This window comes from Lathamus discolor, chromosome 1, assembly GCF_037157495.1.
Source record: "Lathamus discolor isolate bLatDis1 chromosome 1, bLatDis1.hap1, whole genome shotgun sequence".
NCBI lineage: Eukaryota > Metazoa > Chordata > Aves > Psittaciformes > Psittacidae > Lathamus > Lathamus discolor.
In genome coordinates this window covers 65,483,628-65,504,832 of record NC_088884.1, presented here as the reverse complement: position 1 = coordinate 65,504,832, position 21,205 = coordinate 65,483,628, and the positions used below count along the sequence as shown (strand labels likewise).

The following is a 21,205-nucleotide window of genomic DNA, read 5'->3' as shown; positions in this document are numbered from 1 at the left end:
GTTCTGAGTTACCAGCTGGGCTTAAACCACGACAGAGGGTGATGGGGCACTGGAACAGGTTGCCCAAAGAAGTGATAAATGCTTCATCCCTGGCAGTGTTCAAGGGCAGTTTGGACAGAGCCTTAAGGTGACATGGTCTAGTGTGAGGTGTCCCTGCCCATGGCAGAGGGGTTGGAACTAGACGACCTTAAGGTCCTTTCCAACACAAACCATTCTATAATTCTATGACTCTGGCACATACAAAATGACTTACCCAAAGTAATCCAATCTGAGATGAAAACTCAAAGCTTTTAGCTCCTAGTAAATTGCTTAAAATACTATGCTTGCTTCTTGCAGTTTCCCCAAGTCCAACTGTTGCAGGCATAGTTATTGAAAAGTAGACCCACCCTTGCTGGGAACATTCCCACCTGAAGACCCCAGCTCAGTGAACTCTAGATAAAGCTCAGCAGACATCCGCTTAGTTAAGTATGCTAAGGTCTGCAGTTTCGTCTTCATCTGCCCTGATACTTTCATGTGTTACATCCTCTATGAATGTCAGGCCTCACATACCAGAGATATGCAATTGAAGGCATACCGTAAACGGCAGGAGAGGAATTTGCTGTTGCATTGCAACAAATGGATTGCTCAAAACTGCATTAAACTGCATAAGCTGACAAAAATATAAAGGTGCTTCTTTCAACCAGGTCATGGAAGGACAATTTCATATTTGAAAAGAAAATTGCTGGGCAGAAACAACAATTTTCTGTTTTCTCTGTAATTTCAAAGTTGGTTTTAGTGTTCATTTACATGCAGCATCAATCCTAATAACAATCCCTTCTAACTTATTTGCAATCCTCCTTGTGAACCCCTGACCTAGCATTTTCAGATTGAACCTCCAGTGCTTGCGTCAATTAGTTTCTCCCTCACCCTTCTCCAACACACACCATGCTGACTTAGTTCTTTCCTCTTATTATCTCTGTCCTCCACACCTGCCTCCTCAGTCTCACCTCCACAGACCTGTCCTTCTTACCCATCCACCTCCTTCTACCCGATGTGCTTCCTTGTCCTGACCTTTAGCATATCTCTCACAGAATTATAAAGTAGTTGAGACTGGCAGGGACCTCTTGAGGACATCTGGGTCCAACCCCCCTGCTCAAGCTGGCTGCCCAGGACCATGTCCAAACAGCTTTTGAGTATTTCCAAAGATGGAGACCCGCACAACCTCTCTGGTGGACCTGCACTAGTGCTCAGTCACCCTCACGGTAAAAAAGTGTTCCTTGATGTTCAGAGGGAATCTCCCGCATTTCAGTTTGTGCCCATTGCCCCTGGTCCTGTCACTGGGCACCACTGAACAGTGCCTGGCTCTTTGTACCCTCCCTTCAGATTCATTATATATATATATGTATGTGTATATATATACATACATATATACATATATCTATATACACACTATATATATATATACACACTCATAAGGTCTCCCCTCAGCCTTCTTTTCTGTCTCAGAAAGAGCTGTCTCAACCTCTCCTCATAGGAAAGATGTTCTGGTCCTTTCATCATCTTTGTGGCCCTTCACTGGACTCTCCAATATATCCATGCCTCTTTTGTACTGAGGATCCCAGAACTGGACACAGTACTCAACTGTGCGGCCTTCCCAGTGCTGAGTAGAGGGGAAGGATCACCTCTGTCATACCTCCCTCAATCTGCTGGCACTACTCTGTCAAGTACAACCCAAGATACCATTTGTCCCCATTGCTGCAAGGGCACATTACTGGCTCATGTTCAACTTGGTGTTCACTAGGACACCCAGGTCCTTTTCTGCAAAACTTCCTTCCATCTGGGTCACCCCCAGCATGTACCGGTGCATCATCAAGCAGTCCTGTCAGAGTTACTGCTCTGAGTGCATTGGACTATAAACTGCAAATCCAGACCAAGGCTAAATTGATAATAGTAAATTAGAATATAGTATACTGGCATAAGTAGAATAAATTGGAAATTAATAACATTTGTCTTCCTTTGTTGGAACAAAATCTCTGGCTGGAAAAAAGAGAGTTTTCAAGTGTATGGAAATGCAACCTACTGTCCCACCCTTAATGTTCACTGTGGTTTTATGCTGTTCACACTCTTAGTCTGCCTCTGCTCTATTTGAACTGAAAGCTCCTTGCAGTAAGGATTTGTCCACTGCTTCCCCTCTCTGCAGTTATGAAACTGCAGATGGAGAGAGAAACATGTTCTTGGTCGATTCAATAATAACACACGATTAACTGTGTTCCTTTGTTTGTAAGAAGTTCCAGCCTCTTGACTCATTTGGTTGAAGTTGGCCTATAAAGCATGGAGTGCAGCTGGTTCCTTCCAACAGAGAAAAGTAATGACACAGGTGCATACTTTTGGTCCAGTGCAGTACTAGCAGTTTATTTGCACTTCTGGATTTACAGAAGTTGAAGTCTCATTTCTTCTCTGCTACTCATAGTAGCGGAATGCAAAAGGAGAGGCTGCCACCTGGTAGAAGCCTGTTTATATGTTTTCAGCACTAGAAACCAGGCTTCATTTTCCCAGTCCTGCTAGCACCAGCCAATGGAGAGGCAGGGAATGGAAATGAAATCTGATGCTCAGGAATGGAGGAATGGCCAGCTCACCCTCAGAGATCTGAAGACCCAGCATCTGTTGTGACAAAAATTTTGTTTGCCCTTATAGGACACACAAGGCAAAGACTAGGCCAGGGAATATGTTCCAGGTCTCATCTGGTCATAAATAGCAGTAAGCCAACACATGTTGAGAATGGATCTACTGCTGATGATAACTCATGATTATGGGCAACAAACCCATCCCTGCAAAACACCTTTGTGAGGGTGTGAAAGAGGCAAATCCTTGGTCTTGTGTAACCTTTGGTTTGCCGGACAATGATCCACTTGTACCACTGAGGAGACTGTTATGGGATGAAAATGCACATGGGATTTATCTAAGAGACTTCTCACAGATCCATGGAGCAGCAAATTCACAGCTGGAGGCCTGGAAGTGATCTTTCATCAGGACAGCACAACGCTGCACAGGGCTGTTAGAGAGAATGCTGCAAGAGACATGGAACAAAAATAGACTGAGAGAAAATGCTGAGATATCTCCAGGAGGTGAGAAAGGAACAACAACTGATTTTGGAGGGTGGAGCCCAGAGGAAGTGAAAGAACCCAGCCTCCAAAGGACAGCTGTTAGAAAACAATACATGCACCCAGAAAACCGTAAAACCCTGGAGATCACACATCTAAGTAAGTTTGCCACTGTGGAACCGAAATCATAACCAAACATGGACATGATGCCCTGACCGTGAAAGTGGTACCCACCATCATGAGAATGGCAGTGCTGAGAGTTTCATGGAAAGATGATCGTCTCAAAGGAGTTTGTAAGAATAGAAAGCTGGATTTAAAAAGGGAACTAAACCAAGTTCTTAGAGTACCAACCTACTGACAGTGATCTTGGGAGAGTTTTCTCACTGGAGAAGTGTTAAGACGCTAACTAGTTCCCTTCACTGCCATAAGAGGTAAAGGGCCAGGCAAAGTCACTGGACCAAATCATAATGTTTTACCTCATGCAGAATGCTGAGTTTTGTCCAAGACTGAGCCAAAATTAAGGTTCTGACTTGGGCTGGCACCAGTAAAGCAGCAAAGTGCTGGGTACTCACACCCAGTGACACCATCACTTGGCAGAACAGGTGAAAAGTGGCTAAATCCAGTTAAGCCAAGATGGACCATATGGTTTTCTGACTGAGCAACTGAGTGAGCAGTACAGGTAAATGATCGCTGATCTGAGAAGCTGAAGGGAAGTAGAGAGTGAGATACTAACATTAGCCATGCTTTTTACATGTACAATAACAGCCTTTACAAGGTGCAGGGCAGTAAAAAGTAGACCCTTTCGAGTTCAGTGCCATACAGGTGACAATGAAATCTGCCCAGGAAGAAAGCTACTGAAATCTGATGCAGGAACTCTGGGCATTTTGGAACATCAGGCAATCTGAATTAGCACTGTTGTTTTTAAAACACAATGAAACTCACTTGGTGCCATTGAATATAGAGCCATCTTCCCAAATCCATCCAGAGCCTGTGCTGTTCCTCAGTCCAATCCAGAAACATTCTGGTTGAATACTCTTGAACAGCTCCTAGAAATGGTAATGAATTACAAAGTAACTAATGAAATCCAGCCTGAAAATGGAGGTAAAGATACGTAAATAGAACAGAGAGCAAGATATATCCCCTTGCCTGACTATTCCATAAATGGCTGACAATACTGCTTCTCCACACCTTCTAATCAGGAAGATCAGCCCCGCAAATCATGACTGGAATAAAAACTATGTGTGAACTCAAAAGGAAATAAGAGTGCTTTCAAGGGTCCTAGACAGATTCTTCAAAGGCCATTTCTCAGGGCAACATGTGAGCCAACTGCACCCCAGTTTCCTGAAGTATCCTACACTTTATGTAGGAACATATGCTATTAGTATCGATGCTTTACCATACAGCTAGCTAGCAAGCTAATACAGAGTATTAACAATTAAAGGTAAAAACAGGTCAGGGCAGGATGTGCAGGCACTGACAGATCTATCTAAAAACCCCAGGACCAATGCTCTTTATATTTTACGGAAACATTCCTCCTACGTGTTTTCAATATTAATTTCCTTTTGCCTAACCTTTAACTCCTGCTTACTGTTTCAAGGTGAAGCCTGGAACCAAAACTCAGCCCTGAAGTAAATCCCCTCCTTAAAAATAAAAAGGAATAAAGACAAAAGAGAGAACCTTGTCCACATTTGCAAAGGAACTAAACAACAGCAACCTTTCAGTGTGTGACTGGGATCCATTCTTCCATCTTTATCTCTGCTGCCATAAACAAGCCTCACAGCAGACATCTTCACACAGAAGCATTAACAAAGTGGTAAACTTGGTAAAGTGGTGGGAATAGGAGTAGCTTGAGGAATTCTCAAGTGTTGCTGGTGGTTTGGAGGTGACTGCTTCCCTAACGAAAGGAGGTTGAACTAGCTAGGAGAGTCTTGCTAACACAGGGATATCTGAGCAGGGAAAATGGGTAACACTCTAGTAGCAGAGACAGCAGTAAGAAAGCAGCTGGACCAGGGAGGCTTTCTTCATGGAGAGAAATGGGTAATATGTGGGGAAGACAGGAATTTCCCAAGGAATCAGGATTTGCTTAAGCAAGCATGAGAGGTTGGTACATAGTTCCAGTTGAGCAGAAACATAGCTTTGTAAGCTCCCACAGAACATCATACAATGCAACTTCTGTCCAGGGGCTGGAAACTGTCCACGTTCAGTGGACCTGAGCTAATAAGTCCTGGCTTGCACAAAACCAATCAGGTACTTCTGCTCCACGTAGGCAGATGTGCCTCACCACCCTAGTGATCAGCTTTACCCATTTCTTCTGTGGTCATACATGCCACTACTCTCAGTGAGCACCTACTAGAAAATGAGCAGTGTAACAGACGGCTTCTGATTTCACCAGCATAAGAATACTTTTGGCAGAGAGGGGAAGTAAGCATTGAAAACAGACTGGGAAAGAAATACCTATGCATGAACACAGACAGTGGTAAAGGTCACTAAGCAGGAAGAGCTGGAGTGGCTGCAGGGAAGAAAGGCATCATTTTTGCAGAGGGGGGATCTCTGGAGAGTGTGGCTGTACTGGTTTGTAGGCAATAAGTACAGTGCAGGGTCTTTCCCTATAATCATTCGTAACAGCCATGTTGGGGATAGAAGGGAGATGGAGTGGGACGGTGGAAAAGGCTGTCTCCTAACATCCTTCATAGGATGATTTTGAATAGCTGACAGTGACCATCACCTCTCCCTTCATTTTGCTGCTTTGTCTGCTGGGAACATCTAAGGTGTACACTGAAACTGGAAGTGCACTGTAACATCACAGTCGTAAATACTTCCTCTCCTCTAAAGACAAAATATTGCCAGATTGACAGTACTGCTTGGTTGTCAGTCGCTGAGGTATCCGCAAGGAGACTGAAGGTCCTCAGAGAATAAGAAAATCATTACCATTTCCCAAGTATCACTGATCACCAGGAGATGAGCTCCCTGTGCCCCGCAGGACTGCCGGCTGGAATGCCAGTCCTTCTTCTGCTTGGAGAAGGAGTAGCAGCTCCCTCTGTAGGCGACCCACTGCTCAGGGCAGCGTGGCTGGGAGTTACCTGTGAAGGAATCCAAGTACCAGCTTTTCTCTACCATTAACCAACAGAAAAACACTTGTCAGTAACAATCTGCTGAAAAGCAGCTCTTCTGGATATTTGCAATGCAGAAAACACAAGTGAGGAAAAGCATCCAAAAATAAGTGTGTGAACACTGAACTTCAGATCCTCTGTGCAATTTCCACGTATTTGTACAAGAGTCACATGCACTCTGATACCGGTGCAACACCGCCCACTTCCCCCCGCCCCAACCCCACCGGGTTTCCTCTGAACTGCTCAAGGTACCTAAGAACCAAAATTGGCTATCTGAAAGCAGGCAGCACTCTGGGTGTGCAAAAAGTAAGAGGAAAAACTGACATCATTCTGTGGGTAAAAGTGTGATCATCACACTTACGTTGAACAAATTTTAAGCAACAAATAGTAGGTTCTTCCACATAGTCTGGCACCTTCTGCATGCATGCAGAAGCGTTACACACCTTGTATCTTTAATCTATAGTATACCACTTTAATTGCTGCAGACAAGTCTACAGAAGCCTTTCAGTGTCTTTCACTGTTCTTTGCAACAGGTTCTGAAATGGGTTGCCTGGGGTCTGCACAAGGAGTATATTCTTCACAATATTCTGGATAGGCATTTGGTACTTAAGGCTGGTAGAAACCTAGAATAGCTTCTGGTTTAACCCCATATATGGAATTCAGGATCTGAGCTCCTGTGTTTAGATGAATCTGTGGTCTTTGCTGATGGTTGCTTATCCTTACCACCCCTTTGTGCACTTACTCATCTTCCATATCAAAGCAATTGCTAGGGAGATGCTCAGTATCCCAAAGCCTATAGCCAAGCCTGGCACAACTTCTGGCCATAGACAGGGAGCTGTAAAAGAAATAAGAAACCATAGTAAACAGGAGCAACATGAAAACTGACAGTGGTTTTACACAGTTCACTTGTGTCCCGGGCACTTCCATAAGGAACTGAACTACTTAGAGATTGCTGTCTGCCTACACTCCACATCGCTGCCATCACTACCCCTGCCCACCTCCCTGGGAGCTCCCCACACCCCTGCCCACCAGACCAGGGCCTCATTTCAGCTGGGCTAGAAGCCATCATTCCTTGCCTGAGCTTCACAGGAGGTTTATGTGTCTGCAGGTCAGCCACATCTCAGCCCCCACCTGTTTTATTAATCTTAGTATAAGAGCTACAGACAACAGCACTTTCTAAAAAGCAATAGATGTGCAGCTAATGGTTACCGATGTTGAGGAACCCAGGATTTCTCTGTGATTCTCCCTTAAGCTTATCTACCACATCCTGCTCTTGTTGTGCTCTGGAGTCTTCTACCCAAGTACAGCAACAAAGTCCCTGGTGAAGCTTACAAAATCTGAGGTGCTTCTCAGTCATGTCACAAGACCCAAAGAAACATATCTGCACTCCCCGAAAAGGCTAGGAGCCTAAGCAATAAGAAGGACAAAGGGGAAGGCTATCTTTAACCAAAGACACTATCACAGCAAGTATATCTAAAACTTGGTGGAAGAAGGGCTGTGAGCAGCATGCCATAGCAATAGGATATGAAATACACATGGAAGACAGACGGCGGTGTTCTCTCCTCAAGTCAAATTAGAGTCAAATTAAGTTAAATAACTAACTACATCAAGAAATAACAGTAACAGCATCCCTACAGACCAGGTGAATACTACTAAATGCACAGGGTTGGAATTATATTATAGGCTGCCAGACAAGGATGGTGACAGCACTCATGAACCAGAAAAAAAAAAAGTACAACCAAAAACCAACAGAGCAACTGTGAGGGAAGCCCAATGATGACAGATGTCAATTGATCTCATTAAATTATGCAAATTCCATATCAGCGCATGATGCTGAGACTGAATGCTTAGACACCATCAATAGGCACCTCACAGAGTGGCGAGCCAAGAACCACAGAAAGCAAAGCAGCTCGTGACTGCCCTGAGCTGTGCTCAGGCCACCCTGCTCACCATGGCTCCATCCAGCAGCTTCTCTGCCACAGTGAACACAAATGCACTGAGATTCAACAGAGCCAAAATCCAGAAACAATAACAAAAAGGCACTGCGGTATAATGACTTCAGAATGGAAAACTACAGGAAAATGAGGAAGTTTTTCAGAGATTAATCAAAAGGAATGGCTAAAAGAAAAACACAGTTGTAAGCAGTAAAAGTGAAGACTTTTATTAGGACCTCTCGGTGGAAGCTAAAAACAAATGCACATCACGTATCAAGAATATTGTGGGAAGGACAAAGAAAGCCAGCGCTGAAACAGAAGGGGAAGGGACTTCACCTAAAACCAAGAATGAATCATTTAAGCACTGGAAGCTTTGTCCAAATACAGAAACTAGACCAGGTCAATAAATTAATATGAATTAATCTAGTTTGACCTTAGAGGGGTTTGCAAGTTCACCAGTTTTAAGACCAGTTTCTGTTATATAGTAATATGATCTTAGAACGGTTTGCTGGCTCACCTGGTTTTAACCGGTTTTAAGACCAGTTTCCAGATTATAGCAATATATTTAGACTCGCAGGTTTGGCTAAAAGAAGTTTCTAAGGTAACAAGGGAGAGCATGAAGGAGCTTCACTGTGTCATTCTTCTGGTAGAAAGTTCTTTTCTAAGGTAAAGGTTTTGGCGCGCTTCCTGAAGCCTGCAGGATCTTCCAGCTGTCCCACTTGTAATTAAAAAATAGCAACTTTACTTTTTTTGTCTGTGTTACAGAACAAAACCCCATCTCTTTTCAGTTACAAAATACAGGTGGCTTTTCAGCTACAACCTACTCCTCAGCTTCATGCTAGCGGACAGTGGGAGAACTGAAGGACTTGAACTCTGTTCCTCTTGTAAAGTCACCTTTGTGTCTCTGATGACCTGGGTTTTGCCACCCGATTGAGCCTTCAGAGAACGCAGATAGGCAGAGGTTAAGAGGTAGGGTGGAGCTGTTTCTCTGCAGATTACAACTGAAAACTAAGCAAAAGAGAATAAATATCCTTTGAGACATAATTCTTTGTTCTGAGATCACATTTATGAGGATTTGCACTTCTGTTTTCCTTCCTCTCTTGCCTCTCAAAGAAGCTATTTCCTTCATCCTCCAGACAGCTGGTCCTGATTTTAGGGAAAACGACTTCCAGGATGACAGTCAGTGAAAGGGTTAATCTTTAAATGTTAGCACTGGGCACTGAAGCTGGTGCCTCCTGGCAATGAACAGAGAGTTCACCCTCTATTGTTTCAAACCAATTGCAGAAAAAAAGGAAATGACTGGACTCAGCATCAAAACAAAATCCCAGGGCACCTCCACATCCAGAGCAATGGGAGAGTTCACTTCAGTCCTTAAAAGTGAAAAAATATGCCACTAGATAATCTGGGGAGGGAAAAAGTGAAGTGGGAAAATGTCGTGGTTTAAACCCAACCACAAACCTCGTTCACTCATTCCCCCCCCTTCTTGCCCTCCCCCTGCTCCTGGAGGGGCGGAGAGGAGAATCCAAAAGAATGCAACTCCCACGGGTTGAGATAAGAACAGTTTACTAACCAAGGTATAACACAAATCACTGCTGCTACCACCAATAATAATAATGCTAAAGGAAATAACAAGGGAAGAGAATACAACACCTCAGCACCAGCCAACAGATAACTCGCCCCACTCCCCCCAGCCAAGTACCGACCAATACCTCGTCCAACCCTGCAGTCCCTAGCTCTTCCGGGTCACTCCCCGTTACATCCTGGGCATGACGTGCTGTGGTATGGAATACCTCTTTGGCTAGTTTGGGTCAGGTGTCCTGTCTCTGCTTCCTCCTGGCCTCCCCTCGCCCCCAGCAGAGCATGAGGTTCAGAAAGTCCTTGGCCAGACCAAACATTTGAGCAGCAACTGAAAACATCGGCGTTATCAGCACACTTCCCAGGCCAAAAACTTAAAACACAGCACTGCACCAGCTACTAAGAAGGAGAAAAATGACTGCTACTGCTGAACCCAGGACAGAAAATCATATTGAAGTATTTGAGGAGAATTTAAACCTCACTTGAACTTTAGTGATCAGTCCTGGAAAGCAGAATTATAAAGTCCATAAATCGACATTTTTACCCCTTATGGAAGGGAGACCCAGCACTTCCCCTTTTTTAAAACAGGTTCAGGGGATTGTGCTTGATCCTTATCCCCAGGACTACATGTGAAGCTCTTGTAGAAGAGGATCGGGGAAGTATCTGAGATAAATTCGAAACACAAGAGAGAAAACTGGATAGAGCATCCAGAAATATTTCCATGTAGCTGTCTGAGGAACTGTAGAAAAGTCTCCCCAATGGAAGGGAGAGGGAACCTTTTACCTTATGTAAATACCCAGTGTTATAACTTTCTAGTATACAGAGCACCATGCTTGGTCTCCCAGTGCTCTGGAGAAGTGACTGTGATAGGCTGCAAGCAACATGACCCAATATTTTTAGGTTTGGTAATCCAAATTCAGTTCAAAATCTGAAAACTGTTAGCATTTTGTAATTCAGGTCTTCTAGGACAGTCTGAAGAACATATTTGAAATGCCCCAAATAGCTCACTCCCCTCAGCTCCTGCCTACGTCATTATGGGAGTAGCACGACTACCTAGGGCGAGGGAGAAGAATTTGAGAAACAAGGATCCTGCCCTTGGCTAAGGCACAGACCTGGTTATTGCTGTCACTACAAGGGTGCCACACAGCCTAACACTGTCTTAAGTGACTGCTAGACTGACATTTTTGTAGTATGGCCTATCTAAAGCTCTCTGGGAGCCAGAAGACAACCAGAACAACTCTTCATTTTCGAGGAGTCCACAAGTGCCAAAAAGAGTCAGTTTGACCAGAGGACTGATCTATACACCTGTGATATACTTGTGATACTGCACCACAGGGATGACTTGGTAGCAGATGTGTGCATTTGAAAACAGAGATGAAATACCTGAGAGCATATCTCTCAAAAATAATGGAGGCAGGGACAGAGCTGAAAATAAAGACCTTCTAAAGAAAGGTATTTAAACTGTGCTCCCTAGGGACTCCTCACACGAAGAAGAGAGCTGGGAAATAATCAAATAATATGTACAGAGAGAGAGTGTGTTAAAAGATCAGCTTCCTTATTTTATGCCCTAAGACTTCAGCTCAAAAAGATGAGGGTACATGAAGAAATTTGGAGAGGAGGAATATTAAGAAGAAAACTGTAAAACATCTCAAGATGGCATTGGGTAATCTCCACCTCCAACAGGGTGGGAGTGAACACAAACGGCAGGGAATGAAGGGATGCCCCTGTGTCTTCTGATGCAACAGAAAACACTATTTCTGATGCATGCGAAAACAAGACTGCATTCTAAGCAAATGGAGTGTGATTACCAGATAGGAACCTGGGGATTTCTGTGCTGGTTTTGTTTTCATAGTGCAGCAAGTGACCAGGCAGCACTAACAGCTACAGATATATATGTCATCATTCTGATCAGGGCATAGAATCTAGTATCCCAAAGTGAAAGCCCCCTTGGTAATAACAGCTTGGAAAAAAGCTGAGGTAAAACATTAGTGTTGCAGCTAATGCAACACAACTTGTCTAAAGCACACAGGCGTTTAGAGGAAAAGCAATCAGCTCATGGGAAGGAGACATAAGGAATGATCACCAATGCAAAATCTCACTCTTCTAAGGCAGTATTTCTCAACTAAGCAGGCAGAGAAATTGCTAAGTGTGACATTTGCAAGGCCTGAGCTGGGGGAATGGAGTGGAAATAAGGAAAGAGAAAATCGAAGGAAAGGCTAAAAATATCTTCCTGATAGTAAAATGTCCTGCAGAACTGGCTCAAGGCAAACACTGAAAATTTGCTCACTGGGAGGTATGCAAAACCAGAACAGAGAAAACAGAGGAAAAAATGTATCACAGAAGAATCCTGCAGAGCCCCACAGGAGAGAGCCTGGATGATCTCATATGCCTCCTCTGTCTCTGATCTCTGATTAGCATACGCCTCTAATTTATCTGCACTCACATCTCACCTGCCCTTCAAAGAACTATTGCTGACAATCTCTTCTGGCTGACAAGCAGACAACTTCAAAACTGCAAACCTTTTTTGGAGAAAAGGATGCCTAGGCTGAATGTCCTAGAGTAGCCACCGAAATGGGACTGACAGAGAAAGGGAGGGAAAACAATGCAGGGGCTTTTGTCACACTAAAATACTCATAGTAGTTTTAGAACCAAAGCAACAGCACCATAAGCAGGCACTCAAAATCGGTGGCCAGCTCAGTGTGTAGATCTTGCTTTTGCTCAATATAAAGTCTTTTGTTGACTTACCTCATGCAGCTTCCTTACCTCTGTTTTCCCGTGCAGCACTGGTCCTAGGCAGAGGAGTCTGAGAGAATCTGACAGATGTATAAATTATTTCCTCATTTTCTTCAGCTGCAGAAGTTTCTGATCTGCTTTTCTCCATGCCAAAGCAAAGACTGCGTATGACAAGATGTTTCGATTGGCAAGATGTTGAGCGACAAGGCTCAACACCCGTAAAACAGGAAACCTGAGGCTACATTCAGAAGACAAGAAATGTGAATATGCAACCTCTATTTTCAGCTGCTCAAAGTAACCCAAGTAACCCAATCTACAACAGAATGGAGAGCAGTGGAAGTGTAACAACTTCAGTTTCCTAACCTGATCAGGGATGTCTTGTGACCAGCCGTTAGTGGGAAGAGGTGATTAACCACGAAGTTCATGGGTATTCTATTTGTTGACAGTCCAAGAAGCTGTGATGACACCGCTGCAGTGACTGTGACAATGTGTTGTGCTCTGCAGAGCTCCTTCTCAGGACAGAAGGAGTCTGACAGCAAGATCACAAGATTAAAAAGGTGAATAGCAAGAGTACAAGGTTAAAAATGACATAAGCAATGGCTACAAGAAAAACTGGCAGCCCAACTGCTGTCAAAAAGGAAGTAAAGTTGGACAGCATGAGTTTTAGAGGGAAGCCTTGTGAGCTTTGGACACTTCTACTGGGAACTCTGTCTATACCCAGCACCCAGTGTGAACGTGCTCGAGGCACAGGCAGGCACTGGGAGGTGGCATCCCTCCAGATCTTCTGATTCAACATCTCAACAGCATCAGTACAAGAGGGACAGGGACATACTGGAGTCTAGCAACGGGTGACAAAGACAGTAACAGGACTGGAACATCAACCTTATGAGGAAAGGTTGAGAGAACTGTGACTGTCTAGTCTGGACATGTTTTGGGGAAGATCTTGTTAATGTATATAAATACCTGAAGGGAGGGTACGCGAAGAGATAAGACTCTTTCCAGTGGTGCCCAGTGACAGGACAAAAGGAAATGGGCAGAAACTGAAACACAGAAGGGTCCCTCTGAACAACAGGAAACACTTTTTTACTGTCAGGGTGATTGGACACTGGCACAGGCTGGCTAGAAAGACTGTGGTGCCTCCCTTCATGCACAGTTGTCTGGACATGGCCCTGGGCAACTGGCTATAGATGGCCCAGCTTGAGCAGGGCATTGGACCAGGTGACCTTGAGAGGAACCTTGCAAACTCATTCATCCTATGACTCTGTGGCCAGCAATAACAGGAAGGGCTAGCCTTCTTCTGAAGGAGCCGTTGTGGTTTAAACCCACCTGGAAACTAAGTACCATGCAGATGCTCATTCACTCTCCCCCTCCCACAGTGGGGTGATAGGAGAATGGGGAAAAAGGTAAAACCCAGGGGTTGAGGTAAGAACACTTTAATAATACAATATGATAATACTACTAATACTAAATACTAATAATAATAATGAATAGGGAAATAACAAGAGAGAGAGAAAACTAAAAAGAAAAATAACCAGGAGTGATGCACAATACGGTTCCTCACCACCAGCTGACCAATACCCAACCAGACCCAAGCAGTGATTGGTCCCTTCCAGTTCCTATACTGGGCATGAGGTTCTGTGGTATGGAATACCCCTTTGGCTAGTTTGGGTCAGGTGTCCTGTCTCTGCTTCCTCCTGGCTTCCCATCCTCCTCCTCACTGGCAGAGCATGAGACTGAAAAGTCCTTGATCAGGGTAAGTGCTACTGAGCAACAACTAAAACACGGGCGTGTTATCAGCATTAATCTCAGGCTAAAGCCAAACCGCAGCACTGCACCAGCTACTGGGAGGAAAATCAATTCTATCCCAGCCAAAACCAGGACAGTAGTAAAGACTGACCATTGGTGAGTGCCACTCAAGCTCTGCCAGGGGAGATTTAGATTGGATATTAGGCAATAACTCTCCCCTGGAAGGGCTGTCAAACACTGGCACAGGCTGCCCAGGGAGGTGGCTGAGTCGCCGTCCCTGCAGGTGTTTAAGTGATGTATCTGTCCCCTCAAACAAGTGCCTTCCCTGGCACGTTGACAAGGTCACTAAATCCAGCGTTTCTTTCCTGATGAAAAGGTGCAACAGCCTCAGAGCTCTGGCAAAGAACATCTGTCACGTGGAGGCGCACCGAGGAGGACGGAGGACGCAAAGCAGTTCTATGAGGAGCGGTGTCCCTGCCTGGCGGTGCCTAGCGGGGCACAGCCACGTTCTGCGGCTGCCTCCGACAGGGCAAGCGCCGGTAACGGCTGCCTGCCGCCGGGAACCCCTCCGCCTCTTCACCGGGCCGCGCGAGGCGGCGCGGGAGCCGGGCGGGCAGCTCCGCAGCCCGGGGGCCACGTGACTGCGGGGCTGTCGCTCCGCAGGCCGCAGCCGCACGTCCCGGCGCCCCACGGCGAGGGGCGGGGCGACCGGCGGAAGTGTGTCCCCGCCATTGGGCGGGCGGCTCCCGCCCCTGCCGGGTGCGGGGCTCGCCGGCGGGCGCGGCTGAACCTCCCCCTGCGGGCCTCCATCGGTCATTGGAAGAGAAGCGAGGGGAGGCGGGATCTCCGCGCCTTGTCTCACCGCCCATTGGATGGAGAGAGGAGGTGGGCTCCAGCACCGCCCCGTCATAGGCTGGAGCGGGCTGTAGGAGTCGCCCCTTTCTACCGCCTCTCTTCATTCGCTGAAGAACCGCCAGTGAGCGCGGCGGTCCCGCGGCGCTCGGGCTCCTATTGGCGGAGAGTGCCAGTTCCGCCACTCCCTTCCTGCTTCCGGTTGGTGGGGTGGGCGAGGGAAGCCGGCGGGGGCCGCGGGGGAGCCCGGTGCAGCCCGGCGCCGTCCGCGCCTGCGGTCCTCGGCCCGTGCCGTCACCGCCGGCGGCGCAGCATGGGATGCTCTTGAGCGGCGGATCGCTCTTCCCTAGGGGCGGCCCTGCCCGTGCCCCTGCCCGTGCTAGGCGGGGGCAGGCCGGGCGGCGCCGGGGCCGGGCCTGCAGCAGGTGGGTGCGGCGGTGCGGGATTGGCGGGTTGGGCTCCGGCGGCGGACGGGAGGGGGAGGGCGGGGGTGGCACCGAGGCTGCTGGAGCCGCCGCGGGCCTGAAACCGCGGCCTGACCAGGGTGGGCGGCGCCGTCCCAGCTGCGGGCATGGCTCGGGCAGCGGTAGCCGGCCGGGGGAGCAGCGTCGCCGTATCCATCCCGTTTTACTTCAGGCTGAGCGCGAGGGAGGCGTCTGCCAGCGCTGTGCCCGGCGCAGCCGCGGCTAGTGCCAAGGGCAGGGTTCTGCTTTAGGCTTACGAGACGAATCACGAGTTCCTGTATCACGGGCTTCCTCATTTCAGCCGAACTAGCCTTGTCCTCTGTGACCTCCGTGGCGATCGGAGAGCTGGCTGGGTGGCAGTAGGCCTGCAGGAGCTGGGGGCTCACTGTTAGGTGCTGCAGACAGGCTGTCCCTCGGGCAGGGGCTGTCCGCTGCGGCCATGTGTTTGTTCATTTGCGGGTCTGTCAACCTTTAGCATCTGGAGCTTTACTGAAGTCTGCAACAGGAGAAGCTGAGGGAAATCTGTTGCATCACTGTGGTTGCTGGTGCAATCACTGAACGTTTCATATGTGATTTTTAGTGTGACCTGGAGGCTAAATTTCTAGATTTCATTAGTGTCTTCATTACTGCCTCTTCAGTTGCATCTTCCTTGGGACGTCTCAGTATGCTCCTTCCCTTCTTCCCCCGTATAAGCAGAAGAAAACTGTACTGTGAAGTTGCAGCTTACAGTTATTAAACACTTTCAGATTCTCAGCTGAAGTAGTAGTAAAAAGATATCATGATTATTAAGATTAAGGTACTTGAACAAACAGATCCTGGCTAATCACTGTGGCTTTTCCCTCCAGGCTCTTCACAAAGAGCTGCAAAGAGGCTTGATTAGAGGCCCGGTTAATCATTTTCTGCTGACTGGTTCCTCAGTGCAATGCAGTAACCAACAATGGCTTGTGCCTGAAACTTACTCCAGCGCTCAGCCTGCTGGGCTTAACAGCAAAACTTGTTGTGATCCTGAGGCAAAATTCAGCAGAGAATCCCAAAATCGGCCCAGTGGAAGGCTTGGCTACACAACTGATTGAGATTTAATTTCTGGGACCTGTTTCTAGATTCTGACTTCTCCTTTTTGCAGTGAGGACTGTGGGAGTGGCCAGTCACTGACTCTGTGACCCTGAAGTTAGTTTGCAGGAGGCTAAACCAGTTAATCCTCTGTGTTCTCTGTGATATGCATGTTCAGGATGTCATCACCTTGCCATACCTCTGCTGTGCTGGTAGTTTTTATGGCTCTTGCTGTTGTGGGGGCTGAACAGTCAAAAGAGAGGAGTTGTGATGTGATTGGTGATGAAAGCAGCGAGTCGCAAATGGAAAGAGCCCTGCTGAAGAAACTGGAGCCCCTCAGCCCAATGAGGTACAGTACCTGCAGGCCCTGAGAGCTGTGCAATGCCTCCCTGAGGCCAATGGGAGGGGAGGACTTGGGGCCAGACTGCAGAATGGGCTTCCCTGTTACTAAGGGTGGTCACTGCTTTCCAGGTCTCAAATGTCTACTGCTCTGGGCCTTGTTCCTTGTAATCCTGTGAGCTGTCTGTTCTGTCCTCTCCCTGCTCAGATTTAACGTGACTGTGGAGAAAGGCAAAACAGAAAACTACGTCTACCACTTCAGAGTGTGCAGAGAGGTCAACAGCACCTTACACGATTTTGGTGGCCTGGTGCAAACAGATAGACAGAATGGGAAGACCACAGTGATAGGAAGAATCAATGAAACCCAGGTCTTCAATGGAAGTAAGAGTCCACTCAATACTTGTATTACTCAGCATCTGCCTTTTGTCTCCTGGTCTGGATTTGCAGCCTGTATTGTTTCTCTTTTGGCAGGTGACTGGATCATGCTGATTTATAAAGGAGGTGATTCATATGGCAGGCACTGCAGTGGTGAGAAGAGAAGAGCTGTGATAATGATTTCTTGCAAGCGGGGAGTTACAGCAGTAAGTGACACATGAGGTGGGAGAGGAGCAGGAGGCTGCCAGACAGATGGTTGATAAGCAGAAGGGCTTTGAGGAGGCAGCAAGGTTTTCTTCTGTCCTCCAGTGTCTGTTGTGTAGCTGCACTAACAGTGATGGAAGTGTCTTGCGGTGAAGTTCAGCATGCCTGGGCACATTTTCACATGACTTCACCTTTCCCAAATTGCAGAGCTCATTCAGCATTATTTCGGAAGAGCGGGAAAAGGAGCAGGAGTGTTTCTACCTCTTTGAGATGGACAGCAGTGTGGCTTGTCCAGCTGAAGATTCCCACCTCAGCGTTGGCTCCATTTTACTGATCACGTGAGTCATTGGAAGAGCTGCTCATGTCTGGGCCATAATCCCCAGTGTCATTTAGAAACACAGCAAATACTGCACTAAACTGGGTAATTGTAGTGTACCTGTCCACAGCCACCACTGGAGGTTACTATTCTTCTGAACAAAAGATCTTGCTCAAGGCATGATAGTGTCCTCAACATAAGAAGGACATAGAGCTGTTGGAACAAGCCCAGAGGAGGCCACCAGGATGATCAGGGGCTGGAGCACCTCCCATGCAAAGACACGCTGAGAAAGTTGGGGCTGTTCAGCCTGGAGGAGAGAAGGCTGTGTGGAGACCTCATAGCAGCCTTCCAGTATCTGAAGGGGGTGCCTGTAAGGGTGCTGGGGAGGGACTCTTCATCAGGGACTGTAGTGATAGGGGTGATGGATTTAAACTGAAACAGTGGAAGTTCAGGTCAGATATAAGGAAGAAGTTCTTTACTGTGAGGGTGGTGAGGCACTGGCACAGGTTGCCCAGAGAAGTGATGAATGCTCCATTCCTGGCAGTGTTCAAGACCAGGTTGGACAGAGCCTTAGGTGACATGGTTTAGTGTGAGGTGTCCCTGCCCATGGCAGGGGGGTTGGAACTCCATGCTCTTACGGTCCTTTCCAACCCTAACCATTTTATGATGCTGCAGAGCTGCTTTGTTCCCTGTCAATATCCTCCTTCATATTTTACAGACAAGAGCATGGAAGGCATGATTTCCTAAAATCGTACAACAGCTTTTTGCCAGAGTTGGGAATGCAGACCAGCTTGACTCATTTCCTCTGTACTTATTAGAGGCACTACTTAATGTAATGCTGCTGAAAGATTTATACCAGCGTATCAGTAATTTGGGGGCCTTTTCTGGTCTGGTCTCTGTTTACAGCTCTGTTACTGAGTGGTGCTCAGCTACTTGCTTCAATACCAATTTGAAGGTAGCTCATAAGAGGTTGTCTATAGAATTTCCTCAGCTTTGACTTCTAATTATACCCTCCAGGTTTGCTTCTCTGATTGCAGTCTACATCATTGGTGGGTTCCTGTACCAGCGCCTTGTAGTGGGAGCAAAGGGCATGGAGCAGTTTCCTCACTTTGCCTTCTGGCAAGATCTGGGCAATTTGGTAGCGGTGAGTGAAAATCCCCATCTATTCCCAGCTGGGCTCATATATCAGGACAGGAGAAAATGGCATCTGCCTTGTTGTTGTGGCCTGTATTCTCAGGCAGACATACCACCAGGGTAGTGTACCTTGAAGCAGAAGAAAAGAATATGTTTTATTTTTCTGAAGTACTCTATTTCTTAATTATTGCCAAGACTGATTCCCTGCCAGTATCCTGCAATTACCATAACAAACTGGAACACGTGCTCAGTCGAGGTTAACACTTTCCAGCTAGGGACTTTGAAATGTTGTGTCCAACTACCTGAAACATTTCCTTGGGCACTGTAGGCAGTGACATTGATCAGCCCAACATTGCTGCGTGCTGTTCATCAGTATGCCTAGAGCTTTCAGGACCAAGTAGGATGCTTGTAATGTGTGCTTCTCTTGTCAAGACAGATTTTGGGGACCTGTCCCATACAGCATAAGGCAACAGAGAAATGGCAGCAGCTGCTTTGCTTTGGGTGCTGAGTCAATTGCCTGCAGTCTGATTCTGGTACAATATCCTGTGTTGCAGGATGGCTGTGACTTTGTCTGCAGATCCAAGCCTCGAAACACACCAGCCGCATACCGCGGGGTGGGTGATGACCAGCTGGGTGAGGAGTCAGAGGAGAGGGATGACCACTTGCTACCAATGTGATCAGCTTTCAACACTGAGTTCTTTTCTTCCCATCTCCCCAGTTTAGCTGGGCATCTCCCAGCCAGTTCTCCTTCTCTCACTCTGATTTTCTTTACACTCTTTGCTTTTGCTGTCTCTGGTGCGCCAAGTCCCATGGATGCCTCTGGGTGTGAACAGAACTGGTCCCTGGTGGCGTGTCTTGTGAATATAATGCTGGTTTAGGTTTTTAAAAATGCAGCAGAGCTGAGGGGAGAAAGTGCTGAGAGTTGACAGAAGATGGCAAGAAAGCAATATGAGTGTTCAGCATGGGAGAGAAATCACCAAGACATAAAAAGAACCATGGATGGGTGCAGAAAGGGGAAGGAGGCCATGGGTTAAAACAGCTGAGACTGTAGGAGGGATCTTTTGTGTCTTCCCTCTCACCCCTAAGGTTTACAGGATCTGTAAGACACTGGAATTCCTTTTCTTTGAATGCATTTTCAGTTTTTCTAGCTTTTGCACTGCTTCTGCCAGTGTAACCTGCAGCGTGCTCTATGCCAGACTCTGTCGGGGTGGAGGAAGCATTGGCACCTCTGCACTATTTTCTTAATGGCAGTATGTTGAAGAGTACACACCAGTTTCTTTCAACAGATATAAAAGGGATGCATGCCATCCTCTCAGACAATTGAGAAGGGGCAATGCTAAAAAGAGTGAAATATAGTCTCATGAATTTCCAGTTCAGTCACAATATTGTCTTGGCTTTCTCAAATCATTGAGAAGCAAAAGGAAATAATGTGCTGCTAAGTAAAGGGAACATTTGCTGAAACTCGCATGAAGGCACAATGAAACAGGTAGATGCCACTCAAGTTCTAAGCTTCCTGGGGTGACTGCCCACACAGCTCAGTCACCTTCAGCATTGTGATTACATTCTCTCCAAAAGTTCCTTGTTTGACAGAGGGTTTTCCCAGGAAGCTACCAGAATATTAAAAAGGAACTATAGAAGCCAAGGATAAGAGTGCTAGTGTAATAAAAAACTGCATAAGGTACTCTTGCACTGCCAGGGTTAGCTTTCATAAATCATTGTCCCTCAAGCATAGTACAGATGGTACTTAGATACTGCTGCTGGCTGGGAATGAGAGAGACCTCTTCCTGGGGCCCTCATAAAAAGCAGGGACAGCCAAGTTGCAAGACTTCAGGAACTTGGCACCTTGATTCTTAACTGCTTTTTATTTCAGGGGCTATACTCTTTTTAAGTGATCCCATTCTGCCCTATTCTAGACTGGCAAGAACTGCCCTCAGTCGTGAGGGCAGAGACTGTGAATAAGCAAGCCACTACTGTTAACAGCAGAATACAGACAAGGCTGATGTTTTTGTAATACTGGCAAAGCAGTCTGAACAGTGACATGGAGGGGAAAGGGGTGGCCCTGCTTTCTTACTGGGTTTGGAGTGGGCAAACAGTTCCTGCTTTCTTTGACTTTTGTTACAGTCTCAATCTTCCTTATAACATGGGAAAAATAGGAAGTCACTAAGTCTGTTATTACTGGTTTTCATGGTGGTGTTTAAGGTAATTTTTTTTGTACAAAACACAACTTTCAAAAATAAAATTAAAAAAAACAAACAACCCCAAAACTGGTGAAGTGTTGTGCTGCTGTAACAAG

At 46.6% G+C, this 21,205-nt stretch overlaps 2 protein-coding genes across 2 annotated transcripts; one reads left to right on the top strand and one right to left on the bottom strand.

The window, feature by feature from the left end:
• Positions 1-2,361: 2,361 nt before the first annotated feature.
• LOC136012384 (killer cell lectin-like receptor subfamily G member 1) lies at positions 2,362-14,850 on the bottom strand. Its single transcript, XM_065675596.1, has 7 exons — positions 14,330-14,850; positions 12,796-12,961; positions 12,463-12,593; positions 6,933-7,025; positions 6,009-6,160; positions 4,023-4,126; positions 2,362-3,046 (listed from the first exon to the last, which is right to left on the bottom strand). The coding sequence occupies exons 2-7, from the start codon at positions 12,855-12,857 to the stop codon at positions 2,935-2,937; spliced, it is 654 nt and encodes a 217-aa protein (XP_065531668.1). The 5' UTR covers positions 12,858-12,961; positions 14,330-14,850; the 3' UTR covers positions 2,362-2,934.
• A 295-nt stretch (positions 14,851-15,145) lies between these two features.
• M6PR (mannose-6-phosphate receptor, cation dependent) lies at positions 15,146-21,168 on the top strand. Its single transcript, XM_065675606.1, has 7 exons — positions 15,146-15,455; positions 16,723-16,893; positions 17,092-17,264; positions 17,355-17,464; positions 17,670-17,800; positions 18,796-18,922; positions 19,467-21,168. The coding sequence occupies exons 1-7, from the start codon at positions 15,349-15,351 to the stop codon at positions 19,587-19,589; spliced, it is 942 nt and encodes a 313-aa protein (XP_065531678.1). The 5' UTR covers positions 15,146-15,348; the 3' UTR covers positions 19,590-21,168.
• The last annotated feature ends 37 nt before the right edge of the window (positions 21,169-21,205 follow it).

What these genes read in the sequence shown, in the direction of transcription:
- LOC136012384 (XM_065675596.1), bottom strand. Translation starts at nt 12,857, where the DNA reads ATGAACTTCGTGGTTAATCACCTCTTCCCACTAACGGCTGGTCACAAG. An exon ending in TGCTGCACGGGAAAACAGAG is followed by an intron (nt 7,026 to 12,462) that starts GTAAGGAAGCTG and finishes TTTCTTTTACAG; the next exon opens with CTCCCTGTCTATGGCCAGAA. An exon ending in TCTATATTCAATGGCACCAA is followed by an intron (nt 3,047 to 4,022) that starts GTGAGTTTCATT and finishes TGTCTCTTGCAG; the next exon opens with CATTCTCTCTAACAGCCCTG.
- M6PR (XM_065675606.1), top strand. Translation starts at nt 15,349, where the DNA reads ATGCTCTTGAGCGGCGGATCGCTCTTCCCTAGGGGCGGCCCTGCCCGT. An exon ending in GAGCCCCTCAGCCCAATGAG is followed by an intron (nt 16,894 to 17,091) that starts GTACAGTACCTG and finishes CTCCCTGCTCAG; the next exon opens with ATTTAACGTGACTGTGGAGA. An exon ending in AACCCAGGTCTTCAATGGAA is followed by an intron (nt 17,265 to 17,354) that starts GTAAGAGTCCAC and finishes CTCTTTTGGCAG; the next exon opens with GTGACTGGATCATGCTGATT.